The sequence below is a fragment of the Amphiura filiformis genome, chromosome 4, assembly GCF_039555335.1.
Source record: "Amphiura filiformis chromosome 4, Afil_fr2py, whole genome shotgun sequence".
Taxonomy (NCBI): Eukaryota; Metazoa; Echinodermata; class Ophiuroidea; order Amphilepidida; family Amphiuridae; genus Amphiura; species Amphiura filiformis.
This window is the reverse complement of record NC_092631.1, coordinates 60,482,722-60,508,531: the sequence shown is the minus strand read 5'-3', so window position 1 is coordinate 60,508,531 and position 25,810 is coordinate 60,482,722. Positions and strand designations below refer to the sequence as shown.

General features: G+C 35.9%; 1 protein-coding gene across 1 annotated transcript in view; it reads left to right on the top strand.

The window, feature by feature from the left end:
* The first annotated feature begins 965 nt into the window (after positions 1 to 965).
* Positions 966 to 25,810, top strand: part of LOC140151156 (uncharacterized) — a 36,760-nt gene continuing 11,915 nt past the window's right edge. Inside the window, exons 1-11 of the mRNA XM_072173380.1 lie at positions 966 to 1,081; positions 7,322 to 7,678; positions 8,294 to 8,407; positions 9,076 to 9,435; positions 13,787 to 13,903; positions 15,141 to 15,494; positions 16,209 to 16,331; positions 19,495 to 19,860; positions 21,766 to 21,879; positions 23,003 to 23,134; positions 23,508 to 23,631. Of these exons, the coding sequence (XP_072029481.1) occupies positions 7,363 to 7,678; positions 8,294 to 8,407; positions 9,076 to 9,435; positions 13,787 to 13,903; positions 15,141 to 15,494; positions 16,209 to 16,331; positions 19,495 to 19,860; positions 21,766 to 21,879; positions 23,003 to 23,134; positions 23,508 to 23,631 (2,120 nt within the window). The 5' untranslated portion in view covers positions 966 to 1,081; positions 7,322 to 7,362. The remainder of the gene's footprint in view (positions 1,082 to 7,321; positions 7,679 to 8,293; positions 8,408 to 9,075; positions 9,436 to 13,786; positions 13,904 to 15,140; positions 15,495 to 16,208; positions 16,332 to 19,494; positions 19,861 to 21,765; positions 21,880 to 23,002; positions 23,135 to 23,507; positions 23,632 to 25,810) is intronic.

Genomic DNA, 25,810 nt, shown 5'->3' with positions numbered 1-25,810 from the left:
AAGTGGTTAAGGCACCTGAACCACATGGCTAAGTGGTCCTGAACCATTTGGCTACGTGGTTAAGGCACAGGTCTTGTAAATCTGAGGTCCTGGCTTCGTTTCCCGGGCGGGATCACTTTTTCGACTTGTCTCCTTTATTATTTGCGACGGTGAACCTGGTAAAAAAATATGTTTATTTATATAATGTCCGTCGATCATGCCACTGTATTTCCATGCGGTGGCTCAGTTCAAATTAGTTGCAATTGCTGATCCGAAAATGGTCTTAAATGCCTATAATTGTCCAGCATTGATTGGCAGCGATTGTTAAGTTACCAGGTTTGATTTATTTTGGTTTTGTGTCGTATCTTTATATGTTTGAGTTACTAAAAGTAAGCAGATACTTATTAGATACATAAAAACCCAGAGGGATACAACAAAGAATTCCGATGCCTATTTCTCAACCTTATGTCCAAATTCATTCACCCGGTATTTTTGTCTGGGACACCCTGTACAATTGAGCTTGAGGACAAAAGATTTTAATGAGTGATTAGATACAAAAAGAGCAAACGAACCAATCTCTTGATGAAGGAAATTGAACAATTACTCAAAGCGGAATTTGCTCACCTAAGAGCTTGCAGAATGTAGCACTATTTCTTGTTCACTCGGTTGATAGACTGGTGAAAGATGCTTGTTACTAACCCAATCTCTTGTCTCGACTTCTCGATGCATGGTTAAAGGGTGCCATCGTCAATATCCCGGCCAGAAACACCCGTGGAAAGACACAAAGTATCAAAACTGCAGATCAAACATGTCAAAGGAAAATCACCTTAACATGTTTTAACATAGGGTCAATGTTAAAACTTTGACACTATGATTAAGGAGCGTGAAGGCATTACATGCTGTGTGTTTTGCAGTATTATTGGGAATCTTAAGTTTTCTTTTTCTTTGTTTTTTGTCCAATGTGATAAATGTCCATTTTGTTTTTCAGTTCAATGTCGCCATGAAGATTTCTGGTGTCATGCAGGCATAGGGTGTGTCAACCCAACATTTGTATGTGATCACACTATTCACTGCCTGGATGCATCCGATGAATTCAACTGTCGTGAGTTTGACTGCTTTATTGATTGGTGTATTATGTCCATTTAAGGGGGTACTACACCCTTGGTCAATTGTGTGCCTATTTTTGCATTTTTCTCAAAAATTATAGCTCATTGGTGACAGGTAAAATATGTATATTATAGGGGCAAAGTCTACAACTACTGCGCTGAAAATTCAGCAACTCAAGGCAAGTAGTTATTGATTTATTGATCAAATATTGGTTTTCCCTTATTTTTGATTGTAACTCCACAACTGTTGTCTGTGCTGAAATAATATTTCCAGTGCAGTAGTTGTAGTCCTTGCCCCTATAATATACATATCTTACTTGTCACCAATGCGCTATAATTTTGAGAAAAAAAAAATAGGCACAAAATTGGGCAGGGTGTAATACCCCTTAAAGAAGGTGACCTGATATATTTGGGAAATTATTTAATACTTATGTATAACATAAACTGTTGTCCCTTTCAAGCATTGATGCAAAAAGATCATGTTAATGTTCATTGTAACTGCGACTAATTCTTCATGGAATTACTGACATTTAATACAGCGTAAATCTGGAAGTCTACAGTATTTTTATTAATGATAATCATCATGATCATGTAATAAATTGATATCAAATGAAAGATCCTATTTTTCTCATTAACATACTGAAATTAGGAGTTCCAAATCGGTGTATTTCCGAAGATATCATCAAAAAACTGTTGAATTAGTCAAAAATGTGGTATACCACATTTGAGACTAATTTTGACTATTTCTTCGTTAATATACCGATTTGGAACGCCTAATTTCAATATGTTAATGAGCAAAATATGAGCTTTCTCCTGCATTTTGATAGGGTAGAGTTGGGGATGAGGCTGTCAATCAGGTCACCCACCTTTAAATGTTGTACTGCTGCATTTGTTTTTACATGGTAGGTGTGGTATAGTATTTGTTATATTGATTTGATAGAATATAGATAAAAACTTAAGAATCCCTATGCACAATTCATTATTTTCATCGAAAAGTGTATACCTATTATGGTCATAAAATATCAATGAGCATAATGTCGCAACGCCTAATCATTTTTTCATTGATTTTGGCCGTTATTGGGGGCATTTTTTGTTTTCCTGGAATTTTAAAAGGTCATAGGGTAACACCATAATGTCACAGAAATTAATGCAAACTTCACATGACTATACAAAATGCATTTTGTCAACAGATTATCAAAATTGCTCAAATTATAATATAGTCATGTTAATCTTTTCACGCCACTGGTAACAGCATTGTTTCTACAGTTATTATGCATCTGTGATATAATCTAGCTGTTTTTTATATCTTACATTAGCCTAGACTATGCCATAGTCGATTTTTGATTAATAAAAATGTTATTAATCATGATGAACGCATTCAGTTGAACTCGAAATTATACTGATATTTAGTACATCAAAATACTAGTATAAAATGGTTATGAAAAAGTTTAGGCTATATAATTATATTTGTGACAGTAAAAGTAAAGTATAGGCCCTACGTATGCTTATATTATTGAATGCAACATATCATAATGGCATAATTATAATGACACTTCAATACTGAACAATTCTAATTTTAGAATCTGCCAGTTTATTATCCGAAAAACCGACTATGGACTTTCACTTTTAAGCAGAACTTTACCCCAGGACTCACACACTGTCAATCATACTTGTTTATCAATAAAATCTAACCACAAGACTAAGCATGGTGGTACAATACGCGCTAGATGCATACGTTCATCCACCAGCACAAAAGCGCCGCATTCCCTAGATAGTTGTGTACCATGTATAGTTATAATGGTACCAGTACGCGTCGGGAGGATTTAAACAATAACGAGATCTGGGCGACCAATCACAAGCCAGATTCATTTTTAAAGATGCATTACATCATGCCCAATTTTAGTTAGGCCAGAAATTGGCCTAACTCTCAATCCAAAGTCAGTAGTCTACTTGGGAAGCTAACAAACAGAGGGCGTACGGTGACTGAAAAGATCAGTTGTGAAAATCTATCAATTGTGCGCTCATTAATTAAATCAGAGTTTTAAGCTTAAATGTAATAGCCAGAGTATGCACAATTGGCAAGTGGACTACGGAGAAGTCTAACATTAGCCCTATTCAACAATTCAAGTTTGCATGTTTGAATAAAAATTAGCAGCTACACTACTTTAATTAATTTGTTTAATTTCAGGCCTGTCCTTGTAAGGGTTGTGGGGAACAGAGTGTCCATGAAAGAACTGTGTCGTCGGGAACTGATTTTTGGGGTAATTTTAGGCATAAACAAAACATAACTAAATAACCGATGTGGTTGAGGAATATATCAGCTCTCACACATTTTTTTAATTTTGACAGTTGACAGCTCCGTTTTTAAAATAAAACGAAGTTTACGAAACTGCCTCACATTCAATCCGTTCCAGGGAGACAAATATCTAACAATGAAAATAGACGCCTCATGCGATGACGATGCGCAGTGATTAGCACTCCAAATACAGATCATTGATTGATATTTGAATCCGTGGAAAGGTTTGAAAATGAGAGAGTTTCGTAAAATTCTTATATTTCAGGAACTGTGTAGTCAATTGTCAAAATGCAAAAAGTATATGATAGCTGATTTGTTTCCTCAACCACGCCAGTTATTTAGTTATGATTAGCTGTGGCGTTAAAATGCCCAACGATACAGTTCTTTCAGGGTGTCTCTGTAATATGTGACCAGCTTCAACAAAACCCGGAGAGTTACAGGCATTTTAAGATGACATTCCCATTAAAAAAAATAGGAATTCTTAATTTCATGGTATTTGACAGTGGGACTAAGTGGACTTTCAAATCCTTGTACTTATTAAAAAGAGGTTTATTTGATCAATAATTAACAGTTGACAATTCCAATGCAATCCTGTGCAAAGCAGGAAACTAATTGGCCCATTACTCATTTACTGAAAAGTGTTGATGCTATTTATATAATTTTGGTATCATTTTAAAGCTTAATTTCTAGTTCTTACATTTTTATTGAAAATCATGAAATGTCAAAAATGCGACATGTTCCTGGTTTTGTCAGAACGGGTCACATATACAGCTTGGCATACAACATATGCAAATTCATCATCCTCAAGTTAACTAAAGTAAAGTAACTAAAGTAGTTGTCAGATTTGGCTCCGATCGGTATTTACTCAATAACGCTTAACGCCTCATAAATATCCGTTTTTAAACTAAGAGTAGTCTATTAAACACTTTTTCCACATGTTTTCATACATTTATTCCGCTACTTTTCAGCGCAAGAATAAATCAATTATAGCTTGAGTAGAATGCTACAAAATACTCCGGCTTCCTGATTTTTATCTTTAACTTGCTTTTAACTAATTACATTTCCTTCATGTTCAGGATGTAATAACATGTTTTAACATTTTCTGCTTTATTTGCTGAGATCTCTTTTCCTGTAGCGTAAAAACTATATATTGTTCGATACACTGCATTCGCTGACATTTATTAATGAAATATTTTACATTTCCGTCTGGCTCCCGTTAGTTATTATCAATATGGACAACAAATGTTTAAATCTTATCTCTTCCACATTTTATTGGATGCAAATATGAATGTAATTGTCAGTCACGTTCCGATCCGATATCTAAATGAATTATATGCGTTTGACAGGAAGAGAAACTAAGTGGCTTGTATTATTTATTCTTATCGTGTTTACAAAGTAACTTTCCATTCAAAGGCATATTAATAGCAAAATCATTGCATAATGGAAATATTTTCAACAAGAAACTCAGCGTCTTTACCTGTCTTTCCGTTTACTGTTCACTTAAAAAAATAGTTTGCTTTACCGTTTAATGATGTTGTTAATAGCTATGTGCATTTGATGGTTATATTGCATATTCGTAATGGCAGTGGTTTAATAAAAGTAGTACAGGGCGTCTAGAAGATAATGTAACATAAAAACTGTGAAACTCTCTCAGCTAGGAGAAAACAACACTCGCTTAGGTTCACACATACGCTTGCAAAATCAGAGCGTACCAAAATGTTGCTCCCTCCTAGTAAAAGTGAAGTCCATGGAAGACAGCTGAGAAATACAGCCCATATATCTAATTTACGTGCTCGCACAAGCAGATTTGCCGAAAGCCCCATTCTTTATTACGTTAATCTGCTGAATAAGCAGTAGTTGCTTGTGTGTTGGTGGCTTCCCTGTGTGCCCTTTTGCACCTCTCCGTTGTCTTCCATGCCAAGTTGTCTTGTTTCATATTTTCTTGCTGTTTTCATGTCTTCGAGCAGCCATCTCTAACACACAGACACTTTATGTGACCTGCTACCACGAAGTGAAAACAAAGTCGCAAGTTGATAGTTTCGAGACATACTGGCTGCTGAGTTGATGTTCTTTGTTTGCCGCGCACCTGTAGAAACCAGCAGTATGTCCTTCGTGAATGGCCTATTGTGCCCCCATTCACAAAGGACATACACACTACTGGCTTGAACAAGGGTGGTGGGGTGTTAAACAAAGAACACCAACGGAGCCAGGACGTCTGAAAACTACCAACTTGCGACTTTACGCTCATTTCGTGGTAGCAGGTCACATTATAAAGAGCCTGCATAGAGAGTATCCTCTTATATGGAAGTGAGACCTGGACAATGAAGAAAGATCTTCAGGACCGTCTTGATGGTACCTACACCCGGCTGTTGATGAGGGTTCGAAATATATCCTGGCGTGAACATAAAACCAAAGCAGAGATCTATGATGGTGTTCCACAGGTGTCCTCCATCGTTGCTCAACGGCGAGCCAGATTTGCAGGCCACTGCTACCGTGCAAAAGACCAAATAATTTCAGATGTCATCTGTATGAGGCTTCCACGAACATGTAGAGGAAGAAGACCATTCAACTACATCGACTGTGTGGCAAGGGACGTCAATCAAGAAATTAATGACCTCCCAAATCTGATGGCTGATAGAGATTCCTGGAAAAGAATTGTAAACTCTTTCTCGGATGCGTCCGCAAGATAGATAGATAGATAAAGAAGGCCGTATTACATGATTCGATTCAATTAATAATTTTAATAGATGTTAACAGAAATTAAATAGTAGTTTTTGATGGATTTTTTTTGTTAAATTTATGTTACTTTTTAGACAACCTGTAGTAGTAGTGGAAGGAGTAGTATTTATATGTAGTAGTTGTAACGAGTCGTGACATGAGACTCGACTTTTCAAAAAATGAAATGACTCAGATTTTCAAATTTTCCCTATTGAGATTGTATAGTGTCTCGAGTCATTTGACACGACTGGACTCAGGATATTGCTCGGAATGACTCAACTCAACCATGAAATGACTCGACTCTAAATACAACTCTGGGTACCATAGTTACGTCTTCGTTAATTGCTGTTTATGACTTTAAGTGACTTACAAAAGCGACTTTATTAATGTCAAATTTAGACAAGCAGACGATTGAGGTTTATGTACAAAACCAAATCCTACTCCCTATTCCAGAAAAATACAGAACTAATATTTTTGGATTAAAAAAATATTATCCTGTTTTGCCAAATGAAACATAGCTAAATCCTAATCCTTTAGTTAGTCCTAACTAGCAATAAAAGTCGAATCATAATATTTGGCCAATTTTTGGAAATAAGGGCCAAAAACATGCGTTTTTATGGTGTTTTTCGTATGCTATGACAATCAAGCCTAAGACTTGTACAAAGACTAATTTCAGTTTATGCATTTTAATTTTTGGAAAAGACATGTTTCATTCTTAAAACAAACAATTTAATTAAAGTAGCACAAAAAAGTGAAAATTAGAGCAAAATTGCGGCATATACTCAAGATTTTGAATGCTTAGACTTGTTCCAAGTCTTTGATTTTTGTGACTCGATTGTCAGAAAACATGCCGAAAATGCATGTTTTTGGCTCTAAAACAGCTCTAAAATAGTGAACTTTTTCTTTAATCTCCAGTTAGGACTAAATGAATGATTAGGATTGAGCTATGTTTCATTTGGCAGAACTTGATAATATTTGTTTACCCAAAAAATTAGTTCTGTATTTTTCTGGAATAGGGAGTAGTAACACACAACGTCATATAAAGTTGTAAAATGTTTTACAACTTTGTTGTGTTACCAGGAAAAACCAGGAGCGTTCTTCATTCATTCTCTTTACTGCCGTTTCTTTTTCTCTAATTAATAAAGAGAACAATTTTGTCTTTCATTGTCACAGCCCAATATTATATCGACAGTCATATCTTTAATTTGATTCCTTTTCTTAGATTCCTGTGAAAAAGAATGGATAGAAATTGCGAGAGATGATATGACTCATCTTCACTCGCCATTATACCCAGACTTTTACTCATCTAAAATTACGTGCACCTGGTTCATATCAGCCAATGAAAACGGGTATTTCATAGTGAGGATACTGGAAATTGACATTTGGACGCAGGATTATCTGGCAATTGGGTTTAGTCATAATATAACAGCTGCAACCACAACTAACATACTAGATTGGGTATATCCACCAAGTACCATATCTATTGATAATAGGAAAATGTGGATTCAATTTCGTGCGAACGAAGATACTTTCGCAAGATCCGGATTTTTCCTGGAAGTTGCAAGAACGTCAAATCCAGGTAATGCTTGCATAATTCAAGGAGTTTGATTGTTTTTGGGTGTTTTTTTGGGGGGGGTTGTTTGTTTTTGTTTTGTTTTTTGGTTTTTTGGTTTTTTTGGTTTTTTCCTCAACATGAAGCCCCAATTGAAGCCAATCATGTTCACCATTTGTACCAGGAAAATGTGGGTATTACCTTCATGTAAATACACGCAAAGTTAGTTATATGCAGCTCTATTCACTGTTGCAGCAATTGTATTCCCTGCGGTATTTTTATTGGTTTAAATAGGTAAACTATGTCCTTGAAGCCAATTCAATTTGTCTGTTAATCCAATGCATTCCGGTTTAAGATAGCTTCTTTGAAATGTTCGTGGCTTTTATGTTTCGCCTGTACTTATCTAATAATAATGTCCTACCGGTTCGGAACAAAATACGTATTTGCTGTGACGCCAGTCGTATTTTATATAAAAGCTTTCCCATGAATCAAAGATCCAAAGTCAACATAATCTGGCCATTCCTATCTGCGTCTCAGTGTTTTATGCTATATGTTGCCCGTATTTCAGTAATGAAGTATGGGATACATGAAAAAAGGTCATTTACTTCTCTAATATTTTAACCTTATCTGTTCTTTTTTCAGCAATTTGTGATGAGACAGAATTCCAATGTGCATCAGGGTATGGGTGTCTGGATCAGAGTCTGACATGTAATGCTTACACACAATGCGCTGATGAATCAGATGAGAACAATTGTGGTAAGAGATGAGATCAAAACTCGACCGACGGTTGACCGACGGTTAGTGGTGGTTGAACCGCGTTCCATTGTTTAAAATAATGGAAACCGGCTCCAACCATCCGGAACCACCCAGAACCGGCGGGCCACCGGTCGAGTTTTGATTTCATCCCTAAGTCAAAATAGTTAAATCGAGTCGGAGAGCTTTGCACTACAATATTGCTGAGACAAATAAAGTTTACACAAAAGAAGAATGGTATGGGTTCTATAAAGGATCTTATAAGAGGTGTTAGTGAAATATTGCGAAAACTCATATTGCTCCTCATATCCCACTCGTTTTAAAGGAATGTTAAAAGGTAGTGAAAATGTCGTAGTGTGTAGCAAGGTACAATGGTAATATTTTCGTTCTAAATGTTATATGAAATACCTTGCTCTCTCAATTTTTCAACTATTGTTGCTGCTGTTGATGATGATGATGTTCTTAGTTGTTGTTGTTAGTTGTTGTTGTTGTTGTTGTTGTTGGTGGTGGTGGTGGTGGTGGTGGTGGTGGTGGTGGTGGTGTTGTTATTGTGATGATGATAAATGGATTATATTATAATTTAATTATCATATTATGATAATGATATGGTATCATAAAATAAGCAAGAGATTTTCAAACAGAATAAAATGCGTGTCTCTTTTTATCACAAGATTTCTGTGGACCTTCTTCAATATCTCTTGAGACTACCAAGAATGCAACAATACGCTCTAAGCCAGATTACCCATATCACTACCCCAGCAATCTAGAGTGCGCTTGGTATGTCCAGGCAACCACCAATGGTTATATAGTTATAACATTCATCAGCTTCCATCTTGAAACCAATCGTGACTTTTTCTCCGTCGGATATGGGCACATTATATCGCATGACACAATGGTTTTGAAACTAAGCGGCGTTGCGGCTCCTAAAACAATAACTCTTAATACGACGGAAATATGGATGCAGTGGATTACTGATGAGATTCCTCTATGGCGAGGGTTTGTTATACAACTAAATCTGCGGGAACAATTTGGTAAGATATGCCACTAGCTTATTATTATAAATATAGTCCGGGAATATAGTGTAGGTACTTTTTCAGCTGCTTCTAGCTCAATGTCAGTGATTCACATAATTAGAAAATCCATGGAATCATGTAATTCTTAGCAGGTGTACTAACATAGTTTGAAAGTGATAAGACTACAAGCGACCAAAAAAGAAAAAAATGCATTGATATAGTGCGCTACGCAAAGGCACAACAGCTACACTGACATAGAACCTTGATCCACAAGCGTCACCACACTGTACAGGTTGTCATTGACCACTACGGCCCACATGATTTCATAAGCCATTAAACAACAATACATGCACTTGCAGCTAAGAAGCGCACACCCTAGACATTCCACAATATACCTTCGCAGCCAGGATCAGCTTCCCAAGTTTCGTACGAGTTACAACGAGACAATTAGTAGTGCGTTCCTTGTCCAGGGAAATTTCAAGCTAACTCAATTTTTTACACGAGAGCGTACTAACCACCGACGGGGTTCGAACCCGCAACCTCTCGCACCATAGTCGAACGCCTTATCGATTTGACCAATAAAGATATAATTAGATATTTCAGTCCATGTTGGAGACTTCTGTCCCTACAGACAAGAAAGCCATAATGTACAATTTCAAATTTTAATTTTGTTATTCTTTACTCACAATGTTGAAATAATGGTAGTAATAACTGCTATTAAAGTTCCCTGTCCACTTTAAGCCGAACTATTCAGATGAAGTGAAAAAAACTCAAGTGGCTGTTTTGTCTGTTTAACAACATTATGTCAAAATTGCTCTGTTGACCTGATAAACAAAATAAATTTTCATGATTCCATAATAATTGGGACATGTGTAATGATTACAAATTAGGCCAAAAGTCAAGTTAAAAAAATTAACCAATTTCAACACACAATATTGAATGAAGCTTTTCAATTTTACAGCACACTGTTTTCTTTCTATAAATGTGTTATATGACAAAAATAACTGATGTAATTTTACAGACGTGTTACCAGCACGTTTTCACAAATGAACTACATAATTCCTTGTCGTACGTGTTTGCTTGATGGTTGACGGCGGCTGGTTCGATTTTTTATGTTTTATACTTTATATGGAGTATTACAAAACAAGGTGATTGTTAGTTTTGAGGTCAATTGCTCCAGTGGATTGAACATTAGAAGCAACAAAAAAGTGTATAAAATGCCCATACAATAGTACATATATTATTCTGGTAATATTGTTTGGCGGTACACTATACGTGGGAAATAGAGGCTAATAGCCTTAATATATAATGTTAATGGTGACTATGATTAACATTATTCAGGGGAGCGAATGGAGATACGGCAGCATTGCACTAAGGCCTCGATAGCTACGTAATGGAGAAGATTAAAATTGACTGTACACCTTTGTTTCCAATGGACATTTTATTGTGAAATGTCAATGTACAAGGAATACATTTAAAAAAAATCCACATAGCCCCCGAATGAAAAGTATTTAATTATCTTTGTAATCACTCAAAAAGCATTTGGTGTGAATTTTACATCCGAACTAGAGGCTATTAAATTTTTACGAGCCTTTTTATTTTACATGTAAAGCCTATGGGGGTGACGATTAGAAATGGACGGCAATATTGAAAACCCTCATTTTGGGCCATTTTAGACACTAAAATGCCCATAAAAAATAATAGCCTCTAGTTCGGATGTAAAATTCACACACAATGCTACCTGAGTGAGTACAAACATAATTAAATACATTTCATTCGGGGGCTATATCAAAAACAAAAAATGTCCTGTACCCTAATGGTTATGAAACAAAGGTATCGATGTGTAAGGCTTTACTCCCCATTCCAGAAAAAACAGCACTAATTTTTTGGGATTAAAATAATGCGGAAATAATGCTATCTAGTTCTGCCAAATGAAACATAGCTCAATCCTAATCATCCATTTTGTTTTAACTGGAGATAAAAAAAAAAGTTCACTATTTTACTAATTTCTTGAAAAAAAAGCCAAAAACATGCATTTTCGGCATATTTTCTGACAATCCAGTCGCAAAAGTCAAAGACTTGGAACAAGTCTAAAGCATTCAAAATCGTGAGTATCGAGTATCTATAGACGGCACTTTTGCTGTAATTTTCACTTTTTCGTGTTACTATAATTACATGATTGGTTATAAGAATGAAACATGTCTTTTCCAAAAAAATAGAATGCATAAATTGAAATTAGACTTGTACAAGTCTTTAGACTTGATTGTTACAGCATGTGAAAAACACCCTAAAAATGCATGTTTTTGGCCCTTAATTCATACATTTGGTAAAAAAAGTGAGAATTAATTTTTACTGCCAGTTAGAATTAAACGAATAATTAGGATTGAGCTGTTTTTCATTTGGCATATTTATTTAATCTAAGAGAATTAGTGCTGTATTTTTCTGGAATGGGGAATACATTTTACTGGTTTATAAGAAATATATGTTTTCAAGTGCTAAATATAATTTTGATGGGGTAACGAGCTGGATAAGACGGTCAATCGGGTCGCCTTACTCGCGTACCTGTAAGTGCAGAATATAGAATAAGCCCAATCGCCATTCTAACTTCCGGTTTTTGAGAGCAGTTTTGGGACACTTGACCTCTGACATATCGGGAAAAATTGCTGTAATTAGTATTAATGAATTCATTATTGTCATAATGTTATCATTAAAGATATTTAAATAATTAAGTCATTCAATAATAATGTTTTTTGGGTTTGTTTTCATTCTTGTAAAACATTTTAGATTATATTTAGAACGCACAATTTTTCTGAATTTTCCCAATAGGTCAAAGGACAAAGTGTCCCAAAACTGCAAAAACTGTCCCACAATGCATTGCAAACATCCAATGCCGATTTGGCTTATTGATTTTTGCGTTCAGAATATTATATACCCGTGTTTTAAGATTCACTTATTTCATCTTGTGCTGTTCGAAGATGTCGGTAGCGAACTAGGGACGAACAACGTAAATAGAGTTTATATAAGCATCGGAATGAAAATGTTATCATATTCACAATTGGTATGTCGTAAAAGCTATTCTCTATCTGATAAATCATGAGTAAACATTCTGTGATGTTGAGATATTACATTATAAGATTCTAATTTAATAATTTTGTATCTATAAGATAATATTTGCTGAAGGCATATGGAGGAGAAGCGGCTGCACTTTTGAGATAATTTGCATTTGGAGATAATTTGTATTTTACGTAAAAGGTTCCAGTTTTCAGGGACATGGCTTTCATATATCTGTGCACCATAGCATCCGAAAATAAAATCAGTGACTTAAAGTGGTACTACACCCCCTGATAAATTCTGTGACTAATTTTACATTTTTCTCAAAAAAAATAACTACACACTGGTAACAAAAGTTATGTATATTATAGGGGCAAGGAATCCAATTACTTCACTAAAATTCCAGTGATTCAAGACAAGTGGTTCATTTCATATATGTTAAGAAATGAGGTACATTCTAGCGGTACCACTTTTCTTATCATAAATGTGACCGTACAGCACGAATGAGCCGTAAATGTCCTCAATTGTATTCTGAGTTACAGTGTAAAATGGGCATGAAGGTCATATTCATAGGTATTTCAATTTGGTGCTACGTGTATCTCATTAAATGAGGTACACGTAGCACCAAATTGAGGTACCTATGAATACGACCTTCATGCCCATTTTACACTGTAACTCAGAATACAATTGAGGACATTTACGGCTCATTCGTGCTGTACGGTCACAAATAACGTACCGCTTGTCTTGAGTCACTGAAATTCCAGTGTAGTAACTGGATTCCTTACCCCTATAATATACATAACTTTTGTTACCAGTGTGTTTTTGAGAAAAATGCAAGAAAAATAGTCACAAATTTATCAAGGGGTGTAGTACCACCTTAAAAACATTAGTTAACATTTAATTGAATTGAATATCATGCAATGAATTTTGTAACGATTGGTAACTTTTATATTTCAGCGCAGTAATGAAATGCATATCTCGTTACTTTATTGCCATTTATAGAATTGTCGGCACAGCAAAATATTTGATTGATGTGCGGTATTGTGTGGTGTTTTTTTTGGAAAATTATGTAACTGCTCAGTAAAATTCGCAGACGTTTAATTCAATGAAAAACATAAAAACAATACTTTCTTATTTATTATGTAAATATGTCTCTACTTAGTTAATTTATATTGATTACAATCAAATAGTTTCAACTTATTTTATTTATATTATACCAATATCACAAAGGCATTATGACTCTGTACATTTTAATATTTTCAATATTTGCTGACATTTCTTCAATTTCTATTTATGTCTATAATTATTTTCTTGCCAGTTCCGTGCATTACAGATGATGAATATCAGTGTCACTCGGGATATGGGTGCTTAGATAAGGCTTTAGTGTGTGACAATCATCCCCAGTGTCTCGATGAATCTGATGAATTTGGTTGTAGTAAGTTCTGTTTTTCAATTTCAATCAGAATAGCCTACTCTATAGATTATACTAGTCTGATTGATAGCCTTACTCTTGCCAATTATATTTTTAATGGTTGCTGATTCAAAGGAATTATAATGACTGATGTAATATAACGAATAAATAGTTACTATAAAAGAAGCAATTCTTGTTTCAAATAAATTGATTTTAACCCAAACACATTTTATTAGTGGCAGAGCATTTTGATCAACAATAACAACACTGATGACGTAATCCCGATGTATACCGAAACCTCCATGCGCTGCTATTCTTATATGTTTAAAAATAAATGTATCAATACCTCTATAAAATAATTAGAAAATTTTAAAAGTTCATAAGTAAATTAAATTGCATTGCAAGAAGGTAGGTTCTTTTGTTATTATGATTTTTCAGACAATTCGAAAATAGGAGAAAAAGGTTATTGTGATTTTGCAGGCAAAAAGGTAACCTAATATATCTTGCATTTAATAGTATGTGGCGGTAGCGGAGTGCATTTTTTTAAAGATCAAAACAACATCAATGTATATTGTAGGGCAATTAAAGATAGCCCCACAGCTGGGGCGCCTAAGAATAGCCACATTGCTGGGGCGCTTCAGAATAGCCACATAGCTGGGCGCCTCAAAATAGCCACACAGTTGGGGCTCCTAATGACAGTTACATAGCTGGGGCGCCTAATAATAGCCACAGAGCTGGGCAAAATCGATGTCTTGATTACAGTTTATTAACAGTCTCACATGTTTCTCTTTTTTCTCCCAAACGACATATTCCAGTTGAAATCCAAACCATTAGGAAATGAATTTGGAGAAAACCTTCTGTTAACACTCGTTGAGCAGCAAGACCTTCCCTTTAAGCTTTTAATCCGATAAGCTGATTATCTATTTGTTTTCATGAATTGGAAGACATTCTTTGATGTATTACTGAGCTCAATCATCTGAAATTACTGGAGCGTGAGTCACCCAGGCTGGTGGCTCAGCATAGTATTTTATTAACAGAAGGTTTTCTCCAAATTCATTTCCAAATGATCCCCAGTGGAAGACATGCCCTTATAATCCCACACAGGGAGTGTAGATTTCAATTTAAATCAAATGTAGTCACCCATTCAGGTAATCCCATTTGAAATGTATACTCCCTGTTTGGAAGATTAAGGTAATGTCTTCCATAGGAGGCGTGTGGGTTTTAACATGAATATCCCCGATATTTTAACTATATGAAATAGATATATGTGGCGATGAACGGTTTGCATTAACAAATGACGTCATAGACAATTTGACATCACCAAATTACCCGAAATCATTTCCGGTAAATACTGAATGTGTATGGACCGTGACTGCTGAATTCGGCATACCAACCATCACATTTGTGGATGTGAGTTTACAAGAACGCTACGACTTTGTCAAAGTTGGAAATCTCGATAAAACTATAATTGAAGTTACTGGTGATAACCTTTATAGCGGACCACATTCAATAACTGTTAATGGCACAACAGCTAAAATAACATTTCTGTCGTGGCAGTACACGTATGAAAGATATAGAGGCTTCTGGTTGTATCTGACATGGAGTCCACATAACTGTAAGTCTATTATCGGAGACTGAATTAAAAATACTAGTTTGCGTCTGACGTCACCTGTCAATCATACTCAGAAATGATATGTTTACGATTTATTGTGACGATTGAAATTTCTGAACGCAGCGCTAAAACAGCGTGTCCTGTGGTTAATTTTGCACCTTCAAACAAACAAATCGTCTCAAAAGTTGGGTCTTAGTAATTAATTTCTTTCCTGAAGGCACCATGTCAACGATGCCTAGAAAGGTTGTTTTTCACCTTGTAAAGGTACCGTCATATTTTGCCATTTTCTGGTATTCCTTTTCTCCGATGAAGGCACAAGATTAATCAACTTTCCCTTTACGCGCTACTAACCAATCACGGACTGTGGGGAGTTGATCGTCAGACGCTAACTAGTCTTTTTAGTTCAGTCTCCGATTATGGTTTATGTGTTTTCTTATCAATCCATCAGTTGTGAGCAATCATGAATAATCATATATAATATGCAATACAATAACCTGCAGGTAAACAAGTGCAACTAATAGTAAACCGAAGTTCTTGTCTACGAGATTTTTCCCCGCGGTTACAGAATAACTCAGGGAAGGCTACGTATAATTCACGCATTGGAGCCTAGCGTCTTACTGAGTGCATTGCGATATTAACTAACATAGTGCAGTTGGTTTTGTAGTTTTTCGCTTTGTTTAATCTTTTTAAAAGAAAATGAATATCTCTTGTCTCCAGATACATGCGATACGGATGATTTTCGTTGTGATCATAACGAGTTGGCGACTGTTTGCTTGCACAGTTATCAGCGATGTGATGGTGTAATTCTTTGCCCTGACAAATCTGACGAGGAAGCGTGTGGTACGTAACAGAAAATATATATAATTAATGCGATTTAACAATTGAATACATGAATACAAAACCCACCCAGGTCCATGGGAAGTGATTTTGAGAAAACTATAAAAAAATGTGTGTCATTTTAATTCCTTCAGTTAAATTTACCTGGTCAATATGGTAAGTTTTGCGTGCAAATGAGTGCGTTAAACTGTATTAGGTATGACGATTAGCATTTCAGGGACTTCGTGGGGGTTTATTTCAAATGCTGGACTTGGGTGGTTTTTTGAATCATATACAAAGACGATGTTGGAATGAGATTACCACTATTAAGATAATACAAAGTTAAGCACACAGGCATGTATGTTGAAAAGAACACTGCCATGGAATATAAACCGCACACTTTTCTTAATTAAACCCATTTTTTCCTAAAGTCACTCTCCAGCAATGAATGTGTTACAAATGGACTTGTGTTGTTCTTTTATACATACTGGATTTCAATCAATGTGTTACAAGTCTCAAATCCTGGACTTGGGTGGTTCTTCCATACATGCTATTTTGCACATGCTCAATAGACACAAGTAGAGGGTGAATTTGAGTTATTCTTTCATACATAATTATGACAGGCCTATTTATAAGCAACAATTTCCCATGCTTAACTCAATTTGGCCAAAGTATGGACTTGGGTGGGTTTTGTATTCATGTATTCAATTGCAATGTTTAAGCAGGTCAACATGTGCTTGGAAACTTATAAAAAGTCCAACTGTCCTCTAAGATGGATTGCAAAAATGCAAACAAGAAATCGGCGTTTTTATTTGGTAATGCATAAATAATGTACTACTGTTGCAACCTTGTGTTTTTTGAACAGCTGTCAGGCATTCAATGCGGTAAGCACACGGGGATAGTCTTGCAAAATCTTAAGTAAATTCCTTCATGTGGGGTTATTGTAGAAGTGACATTGAATAGAATAACAAAATACGAAATGAAAACTAAATAAAACACTTGAACCGACTCGATTTGATATATTCAAAAATTGTATTCATCTATTGCTATGGTAGTTAATCTTCTTATTACGTCACTTCTACGACGAATGCATTAGATATGATATTTTTAGTCATTCTGAAATGATAATATTGGATTTATTTCTTCTTTGACACACATGAAAACAATAAATGAATCAGCGCTTCTTTCACTCCAACCTATGATTTAAAATATATTTGAAATAGTTTTGCTTCGTCTTTGGTATGAAAAAATACATTCGGTCGTTTCAAATATTGAGTTTCAGTATTGGTTTTGGTCACGTGGTTTACTATTATCCTGCCTAAGCTCTTGACTGACGTCATTATCGATGTCTTTGGTTGTACCCTAGAAACTTAAAACTTGTAGCAAGCAGTTTTGGTTTTCATTTCAGTTTGTTACATATTCGCGTGAACGCATAATCGCTTGGTTTGAAGTTATCTGATCTAAGTATACAAAAGAAATTTTTTAATTTCGCAGTGCAATATTCACGAGCAGAGAAATCGAACGTGTGAATCTACATTTAAAACCGTGGTTCAGAAAATCCAATAAGCCTAGGCTAGTTTCTCTGTGAAAAAGTATAGACCATTGAAATATTTTGCTCTTGAGATTACAAAAGAATAGACACACAAGTAATATAAACAACATTATCGCATGTAGGAGGATCGATAGAAAGCTATATGACTTCCAATATAGGCTATTTGACTTTTATTCAAGTTATTTATTACTCGAAAGAAATGAGAAGAAAGAGGGGAAAGAGTGTGTGGGGGTAAGCATACGCGTATTTGGGAGGGGCTTTGGGGCGCCAGCCCCCCGGGGTAAAAGCAGGGGGCGGCCAAAATGAAGGGGCGGCAAGAACAGGGGCGGCCAAAATGAAGGGGGCGGCAAAAAGAATTAGTCAATAAAAAAGAGCGGAAAAATTTGATAAAGCATAAAAAAAATTTAAAAAATGGTACTATACAGCAAAAATTTGGGTCAACCTTTTCGGGCTGTTGAGGAAGGGGCGGCAAAATTGACTTTTCTTCAGCCCCCGGGGTTGGGACGGCCACGGTACGCCACTGGTAAGGGGAGGGAGAAAGAGAAACAGATGGGAGAGAGCATTGGAAGTGGAAACGGAAGGAGGGGAGAGGAGAGCTCGAGAGTGGAGTGGAATAGTGTGTAAGGGAGAGGAGATATTCATTCATTCATTCATTCATTCATATTTTATTTTGCCAATCACCAATCAGTAATACAATGTACAAATGTAATTCAATAATGATAAGCAGAAGCAATAATAGTGATAATGATAATAATATAAATCATGGTAATAAATAACTAATATAATAACAATAGTAACATTGAATCAACCTGAAAAAATAGGGTTAAATCAGGTGATTGACGAGGACCCTGCTAAACGCGGAGCGTGGGGGTGCAGGGCCCTCTTAAATAGTTACCAAACAGACAGACATACAGACAGACAGACAAACACAAAACAGATGATCCGATTTAACACGAGGATGATAGTTAAGATAGAAGGAATGAAGTTGAAGTAAAACTATGGCTCCTGAAGACTAAGGATGATTACTAAAAAAATGGGCTGAACTAAAGATATCGAGTGTAGGGTAGGCGATGGGGGAGAAGGAGACACTGGGGAGAATGAAGGGGAGGTTATATAGGTGGGGGAGGAGAGCCTAGGTAAGAGGTATTGGTTGTGCTTCCCGGGGACAATAAACTAATTCATAATCAAATCATCTCCATCATCATGCATCGTTTATATTTCATACAAACAAACAACAAATTTTTATGACGCTTATACTTCCAGCACCCATGCCACGCCAGTCCTGTTACCGTCCACGTGTGATTGATATCAGATCCATATTATAATTGTCTACATTCAGTATAAACACACCCGGATATGTATCTGATATTTGCTTAGCACAATAATGACAATAGTCTGAATAAGCTTTTATATACTTATTGTCTTCACTACACTAAAATTGAATTTATTACAACAAAAAGCGCTCTACCTCATCGGGTAAAAGCCAATCGCTGCCGCTCAGCTATGTATTATAGCTTTAGATGTTATGTTTTAATCCGCTGATTTTTGGTTTCTGAACAAAAGAGAAACGAAAACTTATAATTTGAAACGAGGGATTGTAACTGTTTCATACTTATGTTACTGTTCATTAAATAGGGGAGTGCGGTACAAGAAATATCTTCCTCGGCTCTGCAGACAATGAAATCATCATGTTACAGTCACCAGGATATCCATTAGATTATCGGGATGATCTAGTTTGTGAATGGCAAATAATAGCTACGGGTCAAAGAAAGATACTCATTGAAATTAAAGATTTCGAAATGGAATATGGCTATGATTTTCTCAAGATTGGCGAAGGAAGTAATTCCGCTAATGCAAGTTCTCTTCTGACGAAGATGACTGGATACAATAATAAAATCAGATCAGTTTCAAGTTCTGGCTCTGCTATGTGGATTATCATGGCAACAGATGCCACTGGATCATATGCAGGATTTGAACTCTGGATCTACTCTCAAGCGCAAGGTAAATGCGTGTTACCATTTATCAAAGGTACTGTACATATGACTGTTGCCGCTGAGATAAGATATCGCTTGTGTTTAAACGTGTTCTTGGGACAGGCCAATATTTTGTCATACTCTGTACGTTTGTTTCTATAGTCCATATATCTACCTCGAGTCACCGGCACTAGCTTTGAAGTTCAGCGTGTTCTGCGTTAGCTTAGCGTTTAATACCTGGTGCGTATCCATCCGTTTACGCGCGTGATGAACGTGCCGCATATGTACACGCAAGAAATCACACTAAGCCAACGCAGCACACGCTAGTGCCGTTGACGCGAGTTAGATATATAGGCTAGACTATAATATCCTTGCTGCGTTTGGTGATTTGCCCTTTTGATCCCATGTTTTGCTTGTTGTAGTTGTTACGAGTCGTACTTGACTCAAGGCCAAAATCACCTTTTACCCGAACTCACACGAATGCACAACACAAATACACTGTTTGATTAAGCTAACAAAATCTAAGCCTTTAATTGAAAGTAATGTATGATTGGTACAATATATGACAACAAAATGCACATATAAAATAATCACACAATCACAATAATATTTTAACTATTCAGTACTTAACCAGCAGTTTTCTTCTAGAGTTCTTGCAATGTTCTGGACGGATGTATATATCCTTATTTACTTGTCCTGCGAAAATCAGCGAAGTCCATTATACACTTGCATTTATAAATCCTTGGTATAAAATCCTCACACGAAAATGGTGCTGCTTTCTCCCAAATATTAAACTCCTTGCGTCGTTCTCCAAACACGTTTAAAACTCCTTGCGCAGTTCTCCAAATACTAAACTCCTTGCGCCGTTCTCCAATACTAAACTCCTAGCGCAGTTCTCCAAATCTCTTTACCCCTTGCGCAGTTCTCCTACTTGACAGAATTTAGAAGCTTTGAATCAGTTATCAGCATGACGGCGAAGATCACAATAAATCCCTATTTTTGGGATGTCTCCGATCTTCTCCGTTCAGCGGCTAAATATTCAAATATAGCACCTTCGCTATAATTTCAATGCTGATCCAATATTCAACTTTGTGAATATTTTGCTGCATTATACACACAGCTCACTGCTTCATAATAATCAAATGTCTGTGTAATAAATCTGTTGACATTTGCTTTTATAGCAACCAAAACCCACATCTATTAATAGACCATTCTATCATACCGTAAAACCCCGTCTACAAGCATATAGAGTGCTTCTGATAAAAGCTAAATTAATCCAGGCGCCATTATGGAATTAGAGCAAATAAATTACAGATCCAAGCACATACAAACAAGTATTATTGTAAGATCAATCTATTGAATTGGAATATTTGTGCATGTATCGTATTAATTTAACTTTCATCAAAAACACTATATATGCTTGTAGACGGGGTTTTACGGTATTACAACACTTCCTGTGGGTGATTCCCAAATCATATCCATTTTCACAATCCAAGGGTTTTTCCCAAAATTATAAATAAAGAGGATCTTCTAGAGATGAAGAGGGGTGTCCCCCCTAACAATCTAAAATTAGATATGATTCCATTTGTTTTGATCACTTGATGAATGAAAGGGAATTGCCCTAAACATGCCATAACACACACACTCTTTCATGATTACTTCCAAGGTTTTTCCCCTTGTCTCATATTTCTCATGACATATTTTCAACTTGTAAAGAAAGTTAAATAATTAAATTAAATTACTGAGGGCACATCACATAGTGAATTCTTCATGTTTGCCCCTTCGTCATATTTTAAAATTTCAAGTTATTCTGTTGTACCGTCAAGCATTGTGTACTTTGTGGTAAAAAATAATGGGACATTTTAATATGTAATATTCTTGTTCTCTCTGCACAAACCCAATGTGGGACACTATCTCTCACAACATTTTATAGCTTCTTGTAGCCACAACGAATTTGATTGTATGTCGTCTGGTCTATGTGTAGCAACAGAAGCTCAATGCGATGGCTTTAATGACTGTCAGAACTTCGCTGAAGAAATGGAATGTGGTAAGAACTTGGTTTCTAGTTTTCCGATTCATCCCATCTACATTTATATTTTAATAGTATCCATATGGGGGTGACAAGCCAAAATGTACGGAATAAACACGACTTTAAGGGTAGACGAGGTATTGTTGGTCGAAACAACCTAAAAATCGATTTTCATTATCTAGATCAGTATATTATTGAAAATTAACACCTTGATGTTTTGCAAAAGTTCATTCTACAAATCGTATACTTTGCAAACTTACTTAATTTATTATCGTTAATTAGTTATGTACGTTTTACTCTTTACAACGTAACTCAAGAACCGCAGCACCTATAAAAGTATATATGTGATATTTTAATTCTTCTACACGCTCGCTATGAATTGAGCAATGCAGTTTATGCCAAAGCTCGCTACCATTCGTAAGATGCTGTGAACTACCAAATCACAACAGTTTAAAATAAGTAATAACCTTAATGTAGTACCTGTGCTCAGTCTGATACAGGGTGTCCCTGAAAGAACTGTATCGTCGGAAACTGAAACTGAATGACATTTATGACACCTCAACTCTCGAGTTCTACAGCCAGTTCTACTACTATGTAGAAATGTTTTCTTTCATAGGAAAAAATTGTTCATAGGAACAAATTGAAACCCTATACCAGAATCTGAAAGGAAAGCCTTTTCAACCATGTTAAGTTGTTAACTGAATCAGCTAGGATGCGAGATACTATAGGCGATTCTACCTGTTCAATATTACTACGTCGCGCTCACTGGACTTTCCCGATTCGTCTTTCTTGCGCCATATGAGATAGTGATCATAATCTAAGTTGGTAAATAAGAAAAAAAAGTCCTACTGGTCGGACTAGACTTCACGTGAGGGGGAGATATATCGGTTGGAATGAATAAATAATAAATGAATGAAGAATTGTTGAAAAACAACTTAGGTATATGGTAACTTTTTAGCACGAATTTTTTTTTATATACGGACATCGGGTGACATGGGTATGGTGTAATTTCTATACACAGGCGCCGACGCTGTATATAGAAGGTTACCTGATACCCGTTTCACGACGGAAGTCTGATTTAAATTAAAACAGAGAATCGGTATATTATGTTTTAGAACATTACAAGTTATATTTTCCGCAGCCTCCATTACATGCCCTGGTGCTCATATGTGCGACGATTCAACGGAAGTAGAGGCAAAGATGTGCGTACCATCAAGTGTAGTATGTGATGGAAATATGGACTGTGACGCTGGGGACGATGAAACACGTTGTGGTAAGTAAATAAAACGGTTTATTTTCCACCTGTGATGATAAAAAGATATTAGTAAACAATACAGAAACAACATAAATATAATGAGATTTATAATTATATCTTTGCATGTGTATAATATATTAGCTGATATTATATTATGTAATTTAATTTGACGTATGTTGTATGCACACTTTAGATTCAAGGTTGTTTTAATATATTTCCAATTCAAGTTAGGTAAAACTAGAAGATACCAACAAATGATCTATATATCTAATATTTGATCACATTTATAATTGATTCGGTTAGAATTGATTTTTCACATCTTCAGTTGTGTAATATTCATTAACACTTTAGTATCAAAGTTATTTTAAGATTGATTTGGAATTTATTTCAGATATAAACCGTTGTCCACCAGAATGCTCTTGCGCGTATACGGCACTTCGTAATTTACAAATAACCTGTCAAGATTCATGGACTGTAGATGTTTTAAGAAACATTCCGCTTATTACATATTCACTGTAAGTTGAGTAATTAACGTTGATGACCCAAAATGCTATTATGGTCATGCGTTTTCAAATGACCACTTTTGCATCTGGCACAAGTTTATTGTTCGCCCTTCCATTATAAAATAGAATGAGGAATCCAAATATCCTAGTACTAGTAGTGTTGTCACGACTGAAAATATCAGCAGAAAGTTTTTTTCTTAAATCTTTCTTTCTTCCAATATTTTTTACCTCTAACCATAACTTTAATCTCTTATCACATGGGAGCTCTCCATGGAATTTCCCTTTAGAAAATGTATACTTGCTCATGATTAGAGCAAATGAATTTCACACACGATACTTAGTCTTTTATAGAAGAAAATCAAACTGGTATCTCTTCGTACCGTATAGTTATAGCCAAATGACTGAATTTATTTGCAGCTCCACAGCCTTCAAACCTACCCACTGCCGCCCCACCTAACCTAGTCACCTTACTACAATGATCCTATAAGCCGTTCTACAATTGGATTTAAAATGATCATATGGATCATTTTAGTGCAGGGATGTTGTTTTTAAGTTTATTTAGGTTACGCAAGATTTTATCAATTAAAAAACACATTTTGGGCTTTAAAACATAATGACTGCAAGCCCAGTAGTGCTAAGGCCGCCGACTTCGATAGTAAAGACTTGCAACTTATGGGGTTCCAATATATGATAGCTCTATAGAAAGCAAGGTAAATGAAATGGGTTACAGTCTCTAAATATGTAAGTAAGTCAATTTAGTTACAGATAGCCCGTCACCCATTCCATACTTCAATACATTCCATGACTTTTTTGTATTTACCCCTCAATTTGCCTTATTCTCGTTTCTTTGTAGCCATGCGGGGTAACCTTGATGGCTATTACGTTTTGTAGTTTCCCTTATTTTTTCCAATTTCCCCCTCCGCCACAACCCATGGATGCTTTAACTTAACAATACATTTATATATTTTATTGTGTCAAATACTAGTATAGCTTCAAAACCTTTAAATAGGGCATAAACTTAATAACAATAGATGGCGCTATCACTACACTAAAATGATTTATGGTCATTTTACGACCAGCTGCAAAATGTTTAATACATGTGTATCATTATTAGTAGTAGACTGGGTTGCACCACCTCTGCCGCCTCCACCACCCCGATCAATGTTCCAGATATAATTAGTAATATCTCAACCAAATAACAACATACATTAATGGCATTTGCCCAGCGACTAACAATAAGTTAAAGCTTTAAAATGAAATCATGTGCGTATAGATATAGCTTATGTTGTTCTCACGTTAATGAATCTTAATTACCGAATAACAAAAATGCGAACATCGCCCTATTTTTGGTTGGCGAGTTCAACACACATGACCATATGCCAAAGGCACAAGACAATATAGACATCAGGGTCGTTTTATCTGTTTCCTATTGCATTACAATATTTTTAGCTTCAGTTTCCTGATCTCCTATTGTTACTGTTTTCCTGAAGGAAAATTCTTGATTGATTGATATACAAAGAATACAATTGAGATTCAGGAGGACAAAACATAAATATTTTAATGAGAATAAATAAAATGACCCTTGGCCTACACTACACACTACACCAGATCGTTGCAATCAACTTTATACATGTTATATCAGCTATTCTGTGTATGTGCAAAGTTAGTCAAACCAGCGTCAAACTCACAATAAAATATTTACTGCCAGTACCAGTGGCGTACCGTGGCCGCCCCAACCCCGGGGGGCTGAAGAAGAAACAATTTTGCCGCCACTTCTTTAACAGCCCGAAAAGGTTGACCCAATTTTTTTCACGGTCGTTTGAAAAAGTGAAGAGCAAAAAAAAAAAAAAAAAAAAAGGATTTTAGGCGCTAGCTACCCAAAAGTAACCTATTTCCAAAAATTTTTATGCTTTTTCAATTTTTGCCGCCCTTTTTTCGTTGCTAATTCGTTTTGCCGCCCTCATCGTTTTTGCCGCCCCTGTTTTTGCCGCCCCTTCTTCTTCCGCCGCCCCTTCGTTTTTGCCGCCCCCTACTTTGACCCCGGGGGGTTGGCGCCCCCAAAGCCAAAAAAAAAAAAAAAAAAATACGCGCATGAGTACGATATTTCCCACGGTAACAAACAATAACACACAAACAGCAACATATATCTCGTATCGTGTAAAAACTAACTTCGGCCTATCTTGAAAAGGTG